Source organism: Crocodylus porosus, unplaced genomic scaffold (genome assembly GCF_001723895.1).
Source record: "Crocodylus porosus isolate Cpor-Errol unplaced genomic scaffold, CroPor_comp1, whole genome shotgun sequence".
Taxonomy (NCBI): domain Eukaryota; kingdom Metazoa; phylum Chordata; order Crocodylia; family Crocodylidae; genus Crocodylus; species Crocodylus porosus.
Genome location: NW_017728930.1, coordinates 627,251 through 643,505, shown reverse-complemented (window position 1 = coordinate 643,505; position 16,255 = coordinate 627,251). Strand labels below are relative to the sequence as shown.

Here is a 16,255-nt window from a genome sequence, read left to right as displayed (position 1 = left end):
GGAGCGTCCCCCTCCCCCACCCCGGCTGCGGCACCGCGTGAGATCATCCGCACGGGGCGGGGCCGGCTGCTATGGCGACGCCGCGGCTCCGTGCGTCACGCTCGGCGAGGCGCACCATTGGCGGAGCCGGCGGCAAGGGGCGGGGCCGGCCGGCGGCAAGGGGCAATCCCTGTGAGGAGTCCTGCGCGCGGCGGCGGCGGCGGGAGCGGTAGTCCCGCGGGGACCGGGAGAGCCGCGGCCGCTGGGCAGAGGCGGGGATCAGCCGGGGGTTCTCCGGTTCAAAGAAATCCCAGGTGTCGGTTAAAAAAAGTAACCCACAAAGCTGTATTTTTCATGATTAAAATGAAACATCACTATATATAATCTATATATATCGATATCGAAAGGTGTCTATGTATATCTAGATATAGATAGTTATCTCTCTCTATGCAGAGATCTATATGTAGATATACATAGATATGTGTATATATAGATATATACATAGAGAGAGAGAGACAGATATCCATACAGATATATCTAGATACATCCACAGGCAACTGGTGGGGGGGCAGATATGTATCTATGTATATCGATATATCTTTTTTTTTATTACAGAGATATAGCCATATATAGCTATATATATGGAGAGAGAGAGAGATGCACACTTTTCTGTGATGTAGAGCTATACAGATATAAAGAGAGATATATAGATATATATTAGTGGTATTTCATGTAAATCACATAAAAATGTGCATTTGGGGCTACTTTGTTTTAACCTAAAATTGGTTTGTTTGTTTTTTTAATCAAAGAAAACCCACATCCCCATTACTGGACCAACTAGATTTTGCAAAAAAGAAAAAAGTCTTGGGTTTTCGGACCCACACATCCTCCCTCAGCCACAGGAGAGTGCAAAGGTTGTCAGATTTCTCCTAGGTGGAAATGGAAAATCATATTTCACAGGAGAGCTGAACGTGTTGTTGGATGTCCCGCTTGGAAAAGTTCGCTTTGTCCAAATTGGGTTCAGATAAAAGTTAGAGCAGTCTCTTTATTTAATAAAAGATATAACCAGGGATCCGGGTTTTCTCCAATTAAAAAAAAAATCCCCAATTTTTTTTAAAAAAACAAAGTAACCCCCAATCCACATTTTTCCGTGATTTAAATGAAACAACGCTAACCTACAGAGAGCTATATAGAGATTGTAGTCCATGAGCACAGGCTCGCAGGGTCCATGGAGCACAGGCTGAAAACCATGGAGCTGGGATGCTTGCCCTCTCCTCCCTCCGGGAAACCTTGTCTGGGGGTCTGTGCTGTTGCTGTTTATTTTGAAAGCAGAGGTTTGCCAATGCACCAAACATCAACAAGAGCAGCCAGGAAATTCTTTTTCCAGGCACAGGTTGCTTGGTTCACCCTCTCCTCCCGACAGCAGGACACTAGAAGAGGCTTCTGAGCCACGCTCTGCACTACCTGCCACTGGGACTAATGACATGTGAGTCCAGGAATCCTGGATTGCTCTGCTTTAAAAAAAATCTTCAATTTTCAGTTAAAAAAAGTAACCCCCAATCCCCATTTTTCCATGGTTAAAATGAAACATCACTATATACAGATACAGCTATATATAGATACATCTATCTATATCTATATAGATATATATAGACCCATTATATAGATATAGATATAGATATAGATATAGATATATCTAGAGAGATAGATAGATATATTACTGGTGTTTCATTTAAATCACAGAAGTATATGGCTTGGGGGTTTCTCCCCATCTCCTTTAAAGCTGCCTGAGGAAAAGCTTTTGACTGCAGTGACCCCAGCTGGCAAAGCACAACTGGTTGCAGCTCCCATATTCCTCATGCCGGGCACTAGCCACCACTTAATTAGAAGACAAATCTCTCACAAGGTCAAATGACATTGAACATTCAAGGAAAGGCTTCTCCCTTTCGGTCGTTTCCTCCTCCTGACCCATATGCCAGCACTGACCACACTTTGTTCCAGAAACTCTGTCCTACAAAGTTCTTGTCCAAACCACAAAGCCAGACTTTCCCTTGGCTTCAAAGGCTCCTGAGCATCATGGGGAAGGAGTCGGGTTTATTGGGATAGTTTCTCCAGCCTGTCATGAAAATGCCGGTTACCAAACGCTTCTCCTGTCCACATCAGTGAGAGTGTGGGTGGGTTCAGCTCAGCAGAAGCCCAGCTTTTGAGTGCAGCAGTGATTTAGCTCATTATTAGTGATTCAGACTTCCCACCTCAGTTGTAATGAGACTAAACAGATTATTCAAGCTGCTCAGCGAGCACTCACTACCCAAGGTTCACCCCAACGTTCCCAATTCTGAAACATGGTTTTTAATTACTAGACGACATCCTGAAGCTCTGGCCCTGGCAACGCCTGCTGGGAAGCAGAAGTGGTGAGGGATTGTAGTAACCGACTTCAGCACTGGGATGTTTCTCAAGCGCTGAGGCCGCTGCAGCAGCGTCTTACTGGAAAAAAGAAAACCAGATCCAGGGGCGTCCACGGAACCTCTCTCACACTTTGTGGCCCACTCCTACACTTCCTGGCATATGACGCTTCACGACATGCAATTTTCCGTCTGGCTTATGGGAGGTTTTGTTTTTATGACTAGTAACACTGCAACCCTGCCATTTACCCCTGAGCCACAGCTCTCCTCATTAGTTCTCAGCGTCTCATGGGTTTCTCTCGATGCCTTTCATTCTGAAACTGTTGCAATCATAGTGCTCTCCGGATCTGAAAGTAACCACGTGCCAATGAACACGGGTTTAGGATGTGGAAAACCTCGCTCTTCTGCATTACTTAGTCATCCGTTTTTTCAGAAGTGCTAGGTCCAATACATGGGGGGAGCGGGGAGGGTAGTCTGATACGATCAGACCGGGTGGGTTTTTTTGTCTTTTTTGCAGCCACTTCTAGTCATGCACCCAGACAAAGAAACTCCTACCTGGTGTCTAGCGGTGGCTGGCTGGAGAAAGGAGGACTTTTATTTTTGGGCGCAGGGAGAGCAAACAAGCAAGGGAACACAGCCTTGAGGTTCCCAGAGTAGCAACTCTTGCATTGAAAAATTAGGCTTGATCGTGCCACAACACTCAAGGAATACGACGTGTCCCATTCAGCCCTGCAATAAAGTCGTTAGTGGGCCAAGGTACATCAGGGTGCAACGCTGAAATGAAACATGCTGGTCTGAGCCTGGAAAGAAATACTGGGGTTTGGGTAATCAGAAGACACCATTGTAGAGAACTGAGAAAACAACTGAGAGTTAGAGAGGAGACCACAGAGAGCTCGGCAACTTCCTATGCACTGGGTGAAAAAAAAAAAAGACAGTCTGAAGAAAAGAACCAGTTGAGGTTGCTAGCAGATGCCACAGCCTGGCCACAAGCTACAAGCAGATTCCAGCAGTCCAGAAACCCTCTTGAAAGGCTACACAATGACAGCAAAAACCAACAAGACAAGGAGCAAGCAACATCTCCTGCCTCGAGCTTACAGCCACCACATCAGGGCACACCTTTGACCCCAAGTATGCCTCCATCTATCTCCTTGTAGGCTCCAGCACACTGCTGTGCTTCGGGATTTTATAAGAACCTTGATTCGCATCGTGCCCAGAGGCCACACGAGCTGCAGCTTTCAATGGACATGCTGTCCGGCTAATGGAAGAACCCATATTATTCCCTGATAGCTCAATCTCCCTCTTTTTCTTCCTCTCCCCCTCCTTATTTAAACCACAACAAGCTCATTTGCAACAATTATTTGTCAGAAGAATCACTGACTCATGCTGTAGTCACTACTAGGAGGGAAGCTTAAACTAGAAAGCTGACAGCTCACAGCAGAATTGCTCTCCCACATCCCTGGGCACAAAGCCTGTAAAGTGAGAATCATTTCCATGCTGCCAAGTGACAGAAAGTGTCTATCTTCCTGGATATTTTTCTGTGTGTTTACATATCTGTGTTTGATTTCCTTTAATTACAACAAAGTCTTGCTTCCTGCTGGAAGTCAGGAGTTTCATTCCTGGTTCCTCCCAGCTTCTGGGGCATCTGCAAATCAGAGAATGAAAGTGCAGCAGGGAAGGCTCAGGATGGCCCATGGATGCAATACGGCAGTGTGTGACTGCCCTCTCCCTGTCAGCGCAGTCTGAGAGAAAACACTGAGTGCTACAGAGTATTGATGTTCGTGATTTCACCATGGTAAGAGAGTTTTCTCTTCACCAGGAGTTGGCTGGATTCTTTGCACTTCCATTTTCACTTTAAAATACATACATGCAAATCACCCATTCCCACCCTGCTCCAAACTGGGGCCTCTCATGGCAAATGAAAATCTAGCTGGGCGACAGGACACGTTACACTCTCGTGCTGTTCTGCCAACGCACCTCAGCTCAGCATCCCGGCACCTCCCACCTAGAATCTACCCATCCACGTGCCTCACTCCATCTGCAGCGCCCCGTTCTCTTCAAGCTCTGGCGAGTCTCCCCAGATCCAACCCAGCCACCGTGGGGTGCGTTTGCAAGAACATGTGGAAAAGAGTGCAGGAGAGAGTGAATTAAAACCATTTCATAGTAATCAGTAACTTACGGAGTTCATTGACTTAGAAGCAGTCAGTGCCAAGCAAATGTGTACATTGCAATTTGCACTTCAAGGACAATGAGTATTAATTACAGCCCTTTTTATCTGTTCTCATTTCCTTTCCCTAAATTTCAGCTCAATCTTTAGCTATTCTCTTCTCAAGTGTTAGGCTGGGCTTTTCCTTTATTTACTGCTTTGTTCTTTCTTGCAGGGCAAACAAAAGAATGCAATTTTTAGCTTTTTTAAAAGTTCTACAACTGTCTTTTAAATGCCTGGCATCCTGGGAGTTGGATCTCCAGTTTTGTGGGAAAGCTGGAGGTTCAGGGCTAGCTGCTTTAGGGAGACCAAACACAGGAGACAAGGCCTAATGTGGTTACTGGCCTCGCTATTACCTTCATTTAGATGCATCACAAAATATCAGACCCCTTTGCCATGACAGTCTGTCCAAGAAATGCCAGGGACTGGAACAGCTGGGATACAGTCAGTCAGAACTGGGGGAACGTCCCACCACTTCCTGTATCCCAGAGCACTGCACAGCAGCACGCTCCAAAAAGTCCATGCGAGGCACCTGCAAAAGTCCATGCGAGGCAGTCAGGGCAAAGTGCGGCAGCCAAGCGTTGCAATTACTTGCTTCTGTTTGATCTTGCTGTTGCTACCAGCTAATAGAAACAGAGGAAGGAGAGTGCAGTCCTGCTAAGGCAGAAAAAAGCCTCTAAAGGAGGGCGATGGAAATTAACGGTGGGGCTGAGCGAGCAGATCAAACAGCCCAAGGCAGTGTAATGCATCAATCAGAGTTGAAGCTGAGGGATATGGTTCACGGTTGCTTTACAGACCAACAATCCTGTTGCTTCTACCCTAAAAGCTGCTACATGAATCCATGTTTAACTATGGCGACTGACACCAAAATCCAGAAACAATGAGAAAAACTCCGGATCCTGAGTCTCCACTGTCCCAAGCCCTGCCTAGTCATTTGCAACGATACAAGACCTGGTGGCATTTCACGTTCCCTTTGCACAGCTTGCAGCAGCCAGGCAGTGGAAGGACAAGCCGTGAATGTTTTCTTTCTCTCTTTGTGTTTTTTTACCCTGCGGGCCCTTCCTGCTCTTCTCCTCACACCCAAGTCATAAGGGCCCTTGTTAAAGAACTCTGGAAAAGGGACTTGCCAGAGACGTGTACCAGGACAGTGCACTGACCAGGGAGACAGCACTTGCTATCACTAGGACTCAAAGGCTACCTGCAGCCCGGGGGTCGCTGTCACTCGGGTCACCCTAAAACAATGGTCTCTGCAATAAATTTGACTCAGCGTTTAGGAGGCCAAGGGATAATGCACAGAGGCCCGGTCCAATATAAAATTCTTGGGCGAACTAATCGTCTTGTGTTTCAAAAAAGTGGCATATGCCATGCCCCTCCACTCCTCCAAAGGGATATGCGAGGACTGAATTCAGATGCAAGAGTTAAATGATGCAAAATCATGAAGTTTTGAGTCGAATAAAACTCAACCCTTCTACCCATGGATCAAAGTCCTTGCCCCTGGGTCATGATATGCAGACACAAGGGGTCTGACCTCATCATTAATTAGTAGTTTTGCACAGATCGATTTTCATTTATCTGCGTCTTTCATTCATTAAAGATGTTCCAGAGAAGTTTGTTGTCAAGGTTGCCCAGGGAAACTGCTGAATTAACCTCAAGTGGTCTAGCTGTTGCCCACAGCAACGCTCCAGCCGCATCTCTCCATAAAACAAGAGGCCGGTGTACTGATGACATGCTTAAAAAAAATAAAAAGCAGCTGATTGCTTCTGATACCAACTTTATTTAATAATGATTAATCTTCAACCAGACTTCTTTGTGTGTCTGTGGGTAAGGCTTGCCATATGCAGTGAGAGTTAATTGTCACTGGAAACATGAAGGGAAGCTCCACAACACAAGCTGCAAAGGAGTATTTACCTGATCCCTTCTTTGAACCTCCCGTCACGGCTGTGTTCTTCATACGTTGCCCAGATCTCAGGTCCAGCCACCAAAACCAGACAATTAATGAAATCTTCTCCCCCCAGCCCATCAGACCTGAACAAATCAGGACACTCCAATAACAAGGCACAAAACATACCTGATCAGCATCTCTGTCTCCTGAATGTCCTCTGACATGATGTACTGTGCAATTTAATCTGATCTTCTGGAATCAATTTTGTAACACACTAAATCATTCAAGGCTAAAGGTCTGTGACTTGCCACTGCCCCACTATCCCATGAAAGTCAGACTGCGATTAGATCACAGACAAATTTGCTGGCCAAAGGCTCCCAGGCATTTAAACTGTCGCTCAGCCTGATTTGAGTCACTAAAGATTCTAAAGGCTGCCACCCCCATGGGTTCCAGGTATCTCAAGTACCTCCAAATGAGGGACATTACATAACAAGCAGCAGAGGAGACCAGGATTTGAAATGGTCTGGACCCTGTTTATTTTAAACATACACAGTTCCTCTTTACTTCAGTATTAAGACTCAGAATTTCTATTATCAAGTATCACTTAAGTCTTCCATGATGCTATTGTCTGCTTTTGTCTGCAGGATTTTCACCAGATCATGGTTTGCAGGTTCAGAAAATCACATGAGCTACTTTGGTCTTTCTTCTCTTTCCCAGCTTCAGTTCTCAGAGGTCCCTACCTCAGGGAATTCCCACTCTCAGGTCGCCCCACATGAAAATGGTATTTGGATGAGTGGATGCAATTTATGCACCATCTCTGCCACCTATGTGCCATTTTCATGTGTCTGACACAAGCACCGGTCAGAACATTCAGCACTTACTACATGTCAGTCTCATGGCCCTGAGTGTGACTTATATACGAGAGACAGTAGCCTCAGTCTGGTTCTTAGGGGGCAGGTCTCTGTGCTGCTCAACGATCAGGAATGCGTGACCATCTGAAGTTTCTCCTGGCCACAGGCGGGCTGAAAACACCAACCTAAAGGTGAAAATCTCTGGATGCCCCCAACACTCTCCTGAATCCCACTAGCTCCTGATGACAGTTCCCCTAGCTAAGTTTCAGGCTGTTTGTCCCAGGGTGAATTTTCCCCTGCAGGGCTTTATGATATTTATTGCCTCTAATATTTATAATCCTTTCCTCTGTCTCTCATACTCATCTTTTTCTCTACACTTGTATCATAGTTTCCTTGTAGACAGTCTATTCCGGCCTGTCTATTCCAAAGGCAGTGCCTACTGTCATAAAAAAAAACCTCCTCCTAACCACAGGGCAAGGACACATCCTCTGAACTGGAGGATTTTATCTTTGGTGACCCCAGTATCAAACCTATTCAGAACGGGTAGAATTTTTTCAAGTTCCTGATTCAGGGCAGCAGCATGTGGGCTTCTCAGTGCATGAGATGCTTTGTAAAACGTTACTCAGAGTATGCAATATTCCCACAGTGGGGGTTCTGAAGGTGAACCGGGCCATCTGCTTGCTTTCTGGGGGAGGACAGTAAGAGCATGTCACACCCATCCACAGTGATTGCACAACTGGCACCTGTCAGAAATGACATTGAGCATGTCCCAAACCTGCTTGGGCAGAAGGAAGCTCACAACTGTACTGCAAAGATGTGCTTAAGCATGTGGGAATCCTCAAGGCTTTAAAAGGGATAAAATGACCTGAATCCCTCTTTAAAAGATAACGTGAGCTGGCGGATTAACAGAATAAACCTCTTAAAATGGCTACAGCGCTGCATGAAATGAATGAGAGTGGAGTGCTTCAGCTGGCGAGAGAACAAAAATCAGGCCTCGTATCAGGAAAACATTTGTGTCACAAGTTAACTGAGGTCAGTATGATCCTCCTGTACAACTGGCCTCAGTAGGGACTGAATATCTCCGGGGGCTGGTAACAAGGTAGTGCGTTGCTCATCTCCACCTACCTGACTCAGATCCGGATTAGATAAACAGTCGTTCATTCCCACCTGACGGTGGTTTGGTGAGCTGTGCATGTAATGAGTTTGGTGGGTCTTAAGTCAGTGGCCACGGGACTGGTGTCACCTCACTCAGCCAGAATCTGGCATGAACTGGGTCCGTGGACTTTGGTAGAACAGGACTGGGACAGGGTACCTCGATATAGAGTCGGTGGTCATATCTGGAGAAATGAAGGGCTCCCACCAGCAACCACTGAAGTCAGCAACAGCTGCTGGGTGCTCAGCTCTTTTTAAAATACACATCCAATGACCAATGGCACCAGATAACCAAATCTGGAGACCTTGGCACTTTGTATAAGACCAACAAAACTGAGGTGTTGGCACCCCCTGCGGGCTACTCAGTGGCTGAACTACAACATCCTTTTCTCAGGACTGTGCTGATACAATCAGAGCTGTACATGCTTGGAAACGGATGTCAGCAAACCGAGCCGATTAAGTTTCAGACCATCAGAAATACGGACGGAAAGATCTGCGTTTGCCACACAGAGAAGAGCAAAAGCAGCAGGCTGAGAAATGCCATTTTTCATTTTAAATGGATGTTATAAGTACTAGAGATAAGCAAAGGTAAAATCTGGTTTCATAAACACTGGACAGTCTTTGTACAGATCTGGCTTTCAACAATCCTTTTTGCTACTCAGGTAGTTCTCCGGTGGGTATTTTTTCATAGCCAGCAACTTACCCTTAGAGGATTCGTTTCTTCCAGTAAATCAAGATCCATGAGAAACCCGATGCTCCCCAATGCCAAGCGATGCGCAACGGCTTTGAGAGCCAGGCCAAGCAGCGTACGCAGCCCAGTGCCGCTGAGCGCCTCGACCGTGACGAATTATTAGACGCTGTGACGCAGGATCATCACACGAGGTGACGGTGCTGGTGCACGATGAAGCTGCGGGCTGTCGTGTTGCAAGAAACGTCTCAAGAAAGCCCTGGCGGTCAGGCTGCCTGAACATATCCCCTTCATCCCACCGCCGCGGGATGGCGTCCGGCCACTGAGCTGGAGAGGAGTCATCACAACCATGGCGGCGACCTGCTGCGACGCAGGGGACGACCGTGGCTCGTCAATAACACCACATGCAGCAAGGATGTGGCATCGAGAGGGGCGGACTCGGCCTCGCTGCTAGGCCCAGCCTCGTGATAGGGGATTCGATAGCCACCGACCACCGCCTTCGATTCGGTCCACACGTTGTCATCACACGCATCGTGGCTTCACAGTCACATCGTGGCTTTGCAGCGACACCATCGCTTTGCTGTGACATCAAGGCTTCACAGTGACATCATGGCTTTGCAGTGTCATCATGGCTTCACAGTGACAATATCCCAGAGCCCTCTGACATCATGGAGGGGCCCTCTGACATCATCACGCTCCCCTGAGTCACGTCACGCCCCCTGGAGCCCGAGCCCCCTCGCCTTTCCGTAGCGCCCCCTAGGGGCAGGGACAGGCCCAGCCGGAGGCGCCGCGGGCGGAACTTCCGGCAAAGGCCCGAAAGTGATTGGCGGACGCGACGGAACGGAAGCGGAAGTGGCGCGGGGCGCAGGCGCAGCGGCGACCGGGGGCCGAGGGGAGGGAGCGCCCGGCCGAGAGCGATGGAGTCGCGGGGGGAGCCGCAGCCGCAGCCGGGGTGCGTGAGTGCGGCCCGCTCCTGCCCCGGGGCGCCAGGCCGGAAGTGGGGGCTTGTGTGCGGGCCCGTCGGTCCAGGCGCGGGTGCCCCGCAGCTGGGCCCGGGTTGCGGCGGGGCGCGGGCGCCGGGGTGCGTGTGTGCGCGGGCCGGATCCGCATCGGAAACGAGGGCCCGCCGGCGGCAGGTGCTCATTTCCCCCCGAGGTCACGGCGGGAGGGTCTGTTTCTGGCGAAGGGATGTATGACAGTTCCCGACGCACCTCGGGTGCAACAGGACCCCTCGCCCGCAAGCGCTGTCCGAGCATCCTGCGGCACGGGCGGTCTGGGGGGCCTTGCCTCGCGTCATGCCCTGCCCCGACGCGTGCAGATCCAGAAGTGACACTGCCGCTACGGCGGGAAGGAGAGATGCCGGCTTCGCGCGTGCCGGCTCGTGTAGACAGGCCCCCAGTTACATCTCACCTGCTCCCTGTCATCTCTTGGGTAGCGTTTTGAAAAAAACAGGCCGGCGAGGAAAATTAGCGTTGTTTGTCTTCATGGAGGTAAAGGGCGGGCGACGCAGATTAGGTGTAGCTTAGCTCCCAGCCCAGTATCCTCAAAGAGGGACTTTTCACGCCAGTAAAACAGTGTCGTCGTTCTGCCACCCCCTTCCTCTCCTCCTGTAACTGTCAGATCGAGGTTTGGTTTTCCTCCCGGTTTGGCAGCCGTTCCCAAGCTCTGATAGATTTAAAACAAGGCGCCCTTAAGTACCACCAGCAAATTTTGGTCGTGTAAAGTAATTATAATCAGCGTGTGAACATGGACCACGGGTGGGTTGTGTGCACGCTGCCAGCAGTGCCCGGACCACGATTTGGGAGCCGCTGGTCTTGGAGTTGGCATCGTAACTTCAGAGCAAAGCTGACGAGGTGCTGCGTTGCTCCATCTGGTCGTAGTGGAGATAGAGGTTACAGGAGAGGAATATTTCCTTAAGTTTCGTAAAGGAAGAAATCTGGATAGACCAGGGTCCAGTTGATCTGCGTGCGGTGAAGCACTTTATTGGAAAAACTCAAGGGGGCTTTGACTTGTTGGCATGACAGACAGTATCCGATGTGGTGGCTGATACCACGTGGTTGTATATGGGCCACAAACCTCCCACTTTCTTCCTGGTTCTTTTCAGCTGCTGTGTTTTTTCTCAGCATCTCTGGATTTGCACGTGGGTCTCTTGTGCTGTGTTCTTGGGAATGTGTGAATATAATGTAGGAAGAGGCGCTAGGTATTACGGGTGGGTGGAAACCGGTGTTAATTTTATGCCTGTAAGAGAGACAGTAGCTAGGATCATGTGCATTTGTGTCTCTCATTCTTCTCCCCGTAGTGTGCAGCCTTCAGAATAGTATTGGCCGTTGATATGGGTGAGAAAAATATTCAGGATTCTGGCAGAACAGGCCATCATGTCCTGTCTTCCCCCCCAGTGTTAAAGTATCGTCGTGTCAGGCTCTGAGCCAATCTTCAGTAAAAGTTGGGACTTTCTTAGAGCCTGACTAGACCCTTGGGGCCACTGTGGGATGCTTGACGTCTCTGGTGCTGATTGTTGCCGAGCACGGAGCGTTCAGCCAGACAGATTGATCTGGTGTAAAAACGTACGTGTTCTTGGGCTTGGTACATTGAGCTTTCTTTTTTGTTTTTCACGTATTGGCAATTGGTTGCTGCAGGCCACCAACCAAGATAGAGCTGCCGTCTGAGTTGGTACGGCAAGCTTTTCTCTGCGTAGAAGACTTTTTACTTTGCTCCCTTTCAGACAGCGCAGACGCGAAAGGTTTCCATTAAACTTCTGGAAACTCGAAACTCTTTTCACTAAAATGATTAAGATCTGTTATGCACCAAACCCTTTGTCTGCATAGAAAGAATCCTGCGCTTCCTATTGTCAAGGGAGCATAGGAACCGTGCACCAAGTTTTGGCAAGTTCTCCATCTGTTAGGCTCTCTTGCTGCACTCCATAAATTCAGGGATCAATGTTTACATACTGCTGTATAACAAATTAGCCACGTTGGAATAAACCCAGGTGTCAGTCACCTCTTTTGTCAGAAAAAGTTTGTTTTGTGAGAGAGCCATGTCCTCTCTTGAGCTGCTTACCATCGAGCTCTTGGTGAGTGTGCAGGACAGCCGGATAATTCGGTGTGTACCAGGCTCCCAGTTGTCATAGGGAAGTTGTAAATGTTGTGGATTCAGTTCTTTGCGGGTATGGTGGTGATGTGGTTGTGCTGTTAAAATCACATGGATAAAGAGGAATAAACTACTGGGATATATAATACAACAGAATCCACTTGTTGCAAACCAGCTTGAATAATGAATCTGCTTATGTGAAAAGAGTGCCCTGATTTCAGTCCGAGTCAGTAGCAGCTCTGGAAAGAGTAGCGTTTTGGGCAGCCAGAAATCTTCTCTGGAGAAAAATGACTTAATAAGAACATTTCACAGTATACGTGTGTGCAGCACACGTTCAGAGAAACTGTACCTTTGCAGACCTGGATAGCATTAGCAGTTTCTAAAGCTAACTTACTTCTGTCTGAAAAGACCGAGACATTGCTCGCTCCCTCAACTCGTAGCCTGGAGAAAAGCTGCAGGGTGAATTACCTACTCCTAGCCTCCTCCTCCTGCTACCCTGTCCCAATGGAGTCTTAAAGCCCCGAGCACTTGGATATTGGTTTTCTCATTTCCCATTGTCGGCATGGGCTAGAAAGGACCGGATGGCTTTCCATTTGGCATCTAATTCTAGCCTTGTCTTCAGCAACCTTCCCTCCGCTTCCTTCATGGTCTCCTAGCTGCATCCCATTCCTCTTTCCGAGGTCTCATTTAAACATCAGTCGCCTGTGTGGAATGGGAAACAGAACTACCAGCTCTGCTGCCACACAAGCTCCAGGATAAAGCATGTGGGGTTTGGTTTAGTTTGGTCTTACCCTAGCAGCAGCCAGAACGATTTCGGAGGCACCGTCTCAGTGTCCCGTTCTAATGCTTTTTGCCTAGATCCTTCCGGACCACAGGGGCTGCTCGTGTATGAAGCCAGCTAATCCACCTGAAGTGTACACGTGTATCAGTAGCTCTAAGCTGGGTATCAGTGTGCAAGTAGTGGCTAATCCTGGGATTATTAGCTTCTATTATACCAGGGTACCATGAGAAATGAGCACGGCTGAGATGTGCTTCAGCAGATAGGCCACGAAAATGGGCTTGTGTGCCCCTTCTTGGATGCCACTGATCAGAGGTTAGTAGGGTCAGGCCGCAGGGACAATTTGACATTTCTTCATGGAATAAAATTGACTGAAACTAATCTCCTAGGTACACTGGTTTTCAGCAGAACATGTAAACTGATAGTCATGAATATCCCTAAATGCAGAGCTTTCAAGCCAAGCTGGCGCTAGTCTTGACTCTGCTTGTGTGCATTGCAGGGGACTTTCACTGTACAGTGTAACAAATATTAAATGTTGTTTCAACAGGAATAGAATGAGCCAGGGAGACTCAAATCCAGCAGCCGTTCCACATGCCGCTGAAGATATTCAGGGAGATGACAGATGGATGTCACAGGTAAGATCAGATAACACAGCAACCAAATTAGGTGGGGTCCTCTTTTCTAGGAAGCTGTAAGGCCTTCAGGTGCATGATGGGCAGAATAATGGCGCACACATTTTTGACTATATGGCCAGAGCAGGTCAGCTACCCAAAAGCTGGCAGCGCTGTGGATATCTGCTTACGATCCAAAGACAAAAAGCAGCTTGGTGGCATCACCCAGAAGCCATGTTTTGAAGCAGGTTAGCCAGATAGAATGGCCATTTAAAGTGTTAGGACTTGTGTAGGACAAGGAGGAAGGGGCTGATCCAAAGAACTAAGCCTGAGAGACAGGTGGGATGGACTGTCACGGAGTCTAATAGCAGGGGAGCTGGTTGGGCAAGTGCCTGGGCTGCTGGCACCAAAGGGACCTGTCAGTTGGGGTTTACGCTGCTGCTTTCTCTTAAACAGCATAACAGATTTGTCCTCGACTGCAAAGACAAGGAGCCCGACGTGCTGTTTGTGGGTGACTCCATGGTGCAGTTGCTACAGCAATACGAGGTATTCCTGAGGGGGGTGACACTGTGGGGTTAGATGAACAGGATGTTGCCTCTCATAACTTGGGAACCCGTGCTCTGCACAGTGCCTCCTGCCCCTTCCTGCTCATACCCCTGCCTTGTCAGCTGCTTTCAGTACCTTGGGCCTCTGCATTCCCTCTTCTTACTAGGTCCCTCCCGCTCTGGCTTGTCAAACACTAGAGGTCTCTTTCCTCTGATCCCTATTTTCCCTGGAGTCTCTCTCAGCCTTCTTGGATTCACTGCATGCTCTCCACTTCTGTCCCTTGGATCCCTGTTGTGACCCCGCCACATTCTGACCACTGCAGTCAGTGTGGGAGCCCTTGCCAGCACTTGATTGACATTGGGGCAGGGGTGTCTTTCCTTTGCCAGAGAGGCTCCTGCACGTGCCATCCAGATGTGCTTATGCTGGCAAAGAGAAGCGATGCTGCAGACTCCTCATCGCCAGCGTCCAAAGATCAGACTGCAGCAGCTAGGATACTGATAACAATGGATCCTTCCTCTCCTGTCCAATCAGTCATGGTGACCAGACTGTTCTGCCTGGAGAGACTCTGTGTCCATGTGACCGTTTGGGTTGTAGTTTTAGAACTGCTTAGACACTGAGAGGTGCTGCTGCTTCATTTACATTCCCTCCTCAGATGCCCCATGTTCAGCTGGGCTCTGATTCTAGCCATGACCAGAGACAACTCCCTCCTTTGGTATTCTTTGTCCCTCCTGTGCTGGTTGAGGTTCTCTTGAGCATCTCCCTCTTGCCACCCTCCCAGGGCTGGGGGGAATAAAGACCCAAGACAGGTGCAAAGCTGAGGTGCCTGGTGGTGTCAGTGCCCTTCCTCCTCATGAGTCTTGCTTTTGGTTTGTGAGCTGCCTGCTGATGAAGAGTTTGGGGTTTTGGTCAACAGAGGTGTTTGACTTGAAATAATGAATTGGTTTCTGGTTACAGATCTGGCGCGAGCTTTTCTCGCCGCTTCACGCACTGAACTTTGGGATAGGTGGGGACACAACAGGACATGTTCTATGGAGGCTGAAGAACGGTGAACTGGAGAACATTAAACCTAAGGTATAAGTGGACACAGAGCTGGCTTTTATGATTTTCTGCATGAAAGAACAATGTCTTAGTGAGTATTTAGCCACTGCAGAACTGAGGGCACCAAATCGCAGTTCCTCTCTGATTAAAGGACTTCCAGCTACTCCTTTAGTGCTCCAGTCTGAAAGGAGTTACTTAGGCTAGATATCAGGAGGCGCTACTTCATGGTCAGGGTGGCTAGGATCTGGAAGCAACTCCCAAGAGAAGTGGTGCAGGCTCCTACCCTGGGGTTTTTTAAGAGGAGGTTGGATGAACACCTTGCTGGGGTTGTTTGACCCCAGTAATCTTTCGTGCCATGGCAGGGGGTCGGACTAGATGATCTGCTCAGGTCCCTTCCGACCCTACAAACTATGAAACTTGTCTGAGCAAAGGCTGGCACTGAATGTGCATGGTGTCCTGGAACAGTTGTTTGGTCAGCTAAGCAGAGTAGATTAAAAGGTGTCCAGTAGTGTTCTTGAACCTCTGGAGATAGAGTTGCAAACTGGAAAAAATAATTAATTGAATTAAGTTGCCAGTGGTATATTGTAGGCCCTAAAGGGAGCACTGGTCAGACCAGCAGATTTATTGATCTTAGCCAGGGGTAATCTGTAATGGGATAGGAAAAGCAGGTTGTGTGCAAGTTAGGATCAAGGGGCATTGGCAAAGCTCTGAGAAGGGGAGGGTGTTGTAACTTCGGAGAACAGCGTAGGTGAACAGAGCTGTGCCATATGTGCTGTCTGGGTGGACTCCCAGTGTGAGAGCCTTGGGTGGGCTCCCACACTGTCGTATGTGCTGTGAACAGGTCTAGTTTCACACTGTAAGCTATACAGTCCACGCAGGGACCACAGGTGACCACAGCAGACATACAACAGAGACTTAATTGAGAGAGCCCCTGCTAAGCACGTTCATGACTCACTGTACTACTTAATGCCTAAAAGTTTTATAGTTTCTAGGGTCGGAAGGGACTTGAACAGATCATCTAGTCCGACCCCCTGCCAT

General features: G+C 48.6%; 1 protein-coding gene and 1 long non-coding RNA gene across 2 annotated transcripts in view; one reads left to right on the top strand and one right to left on the bottom strand.

Annotated features, from left to right (window-relative positions):
- Positions 1 to 2,053: 2,053 nt before the first annotated feature.
- Positions 2,054 to 5,109, bottom strand: LOC109315416. The gene is made up of 2 exons (XR_002102499.1): positions 2,937 to 5,109; positions 2,054 to 2,728 (listed from the first exon to the last, which is right to left on the bottom strand). It is a non-coding gene; the product is annotated as an uncharacterized LOC109315416 (long non-coding RNA).
- Positions 5,110 to 10,014: 4,905 nt separating this feature from the next.
- PAFAH1B2 (platelet activating factor acetylhydrolase 1b catalytic subunit 2) overlaps positions 10,015 to 16,255 on the top strand; it is a 10,077-nt gene continuing 3,836 nt past the window's right edge. Inside the window, exons 1-4 of the mRNA XM_019543099.1 lie at positions 10,015 to 10,109; positions 13,570 to 13,657; positions 14,090 to 14,179; positions 15,134 to 15,250. Coding sequence (XP_019398644.1) covers positions 10,075 to 10,109; positions 13,570 to 13,657; positions 14,090 to 14,179; positions 15,134 to 15,250 — 330 coding nt within the window. The 5' untranslated portion in view covers positions 10,015 to 10,074. The remainder of the gene's footprint in view (positions 10,110 to 13,569; positions 13,658 to 14,089; positions 14,180 to 15,133; positions 15,251 to 16,255) is intronic.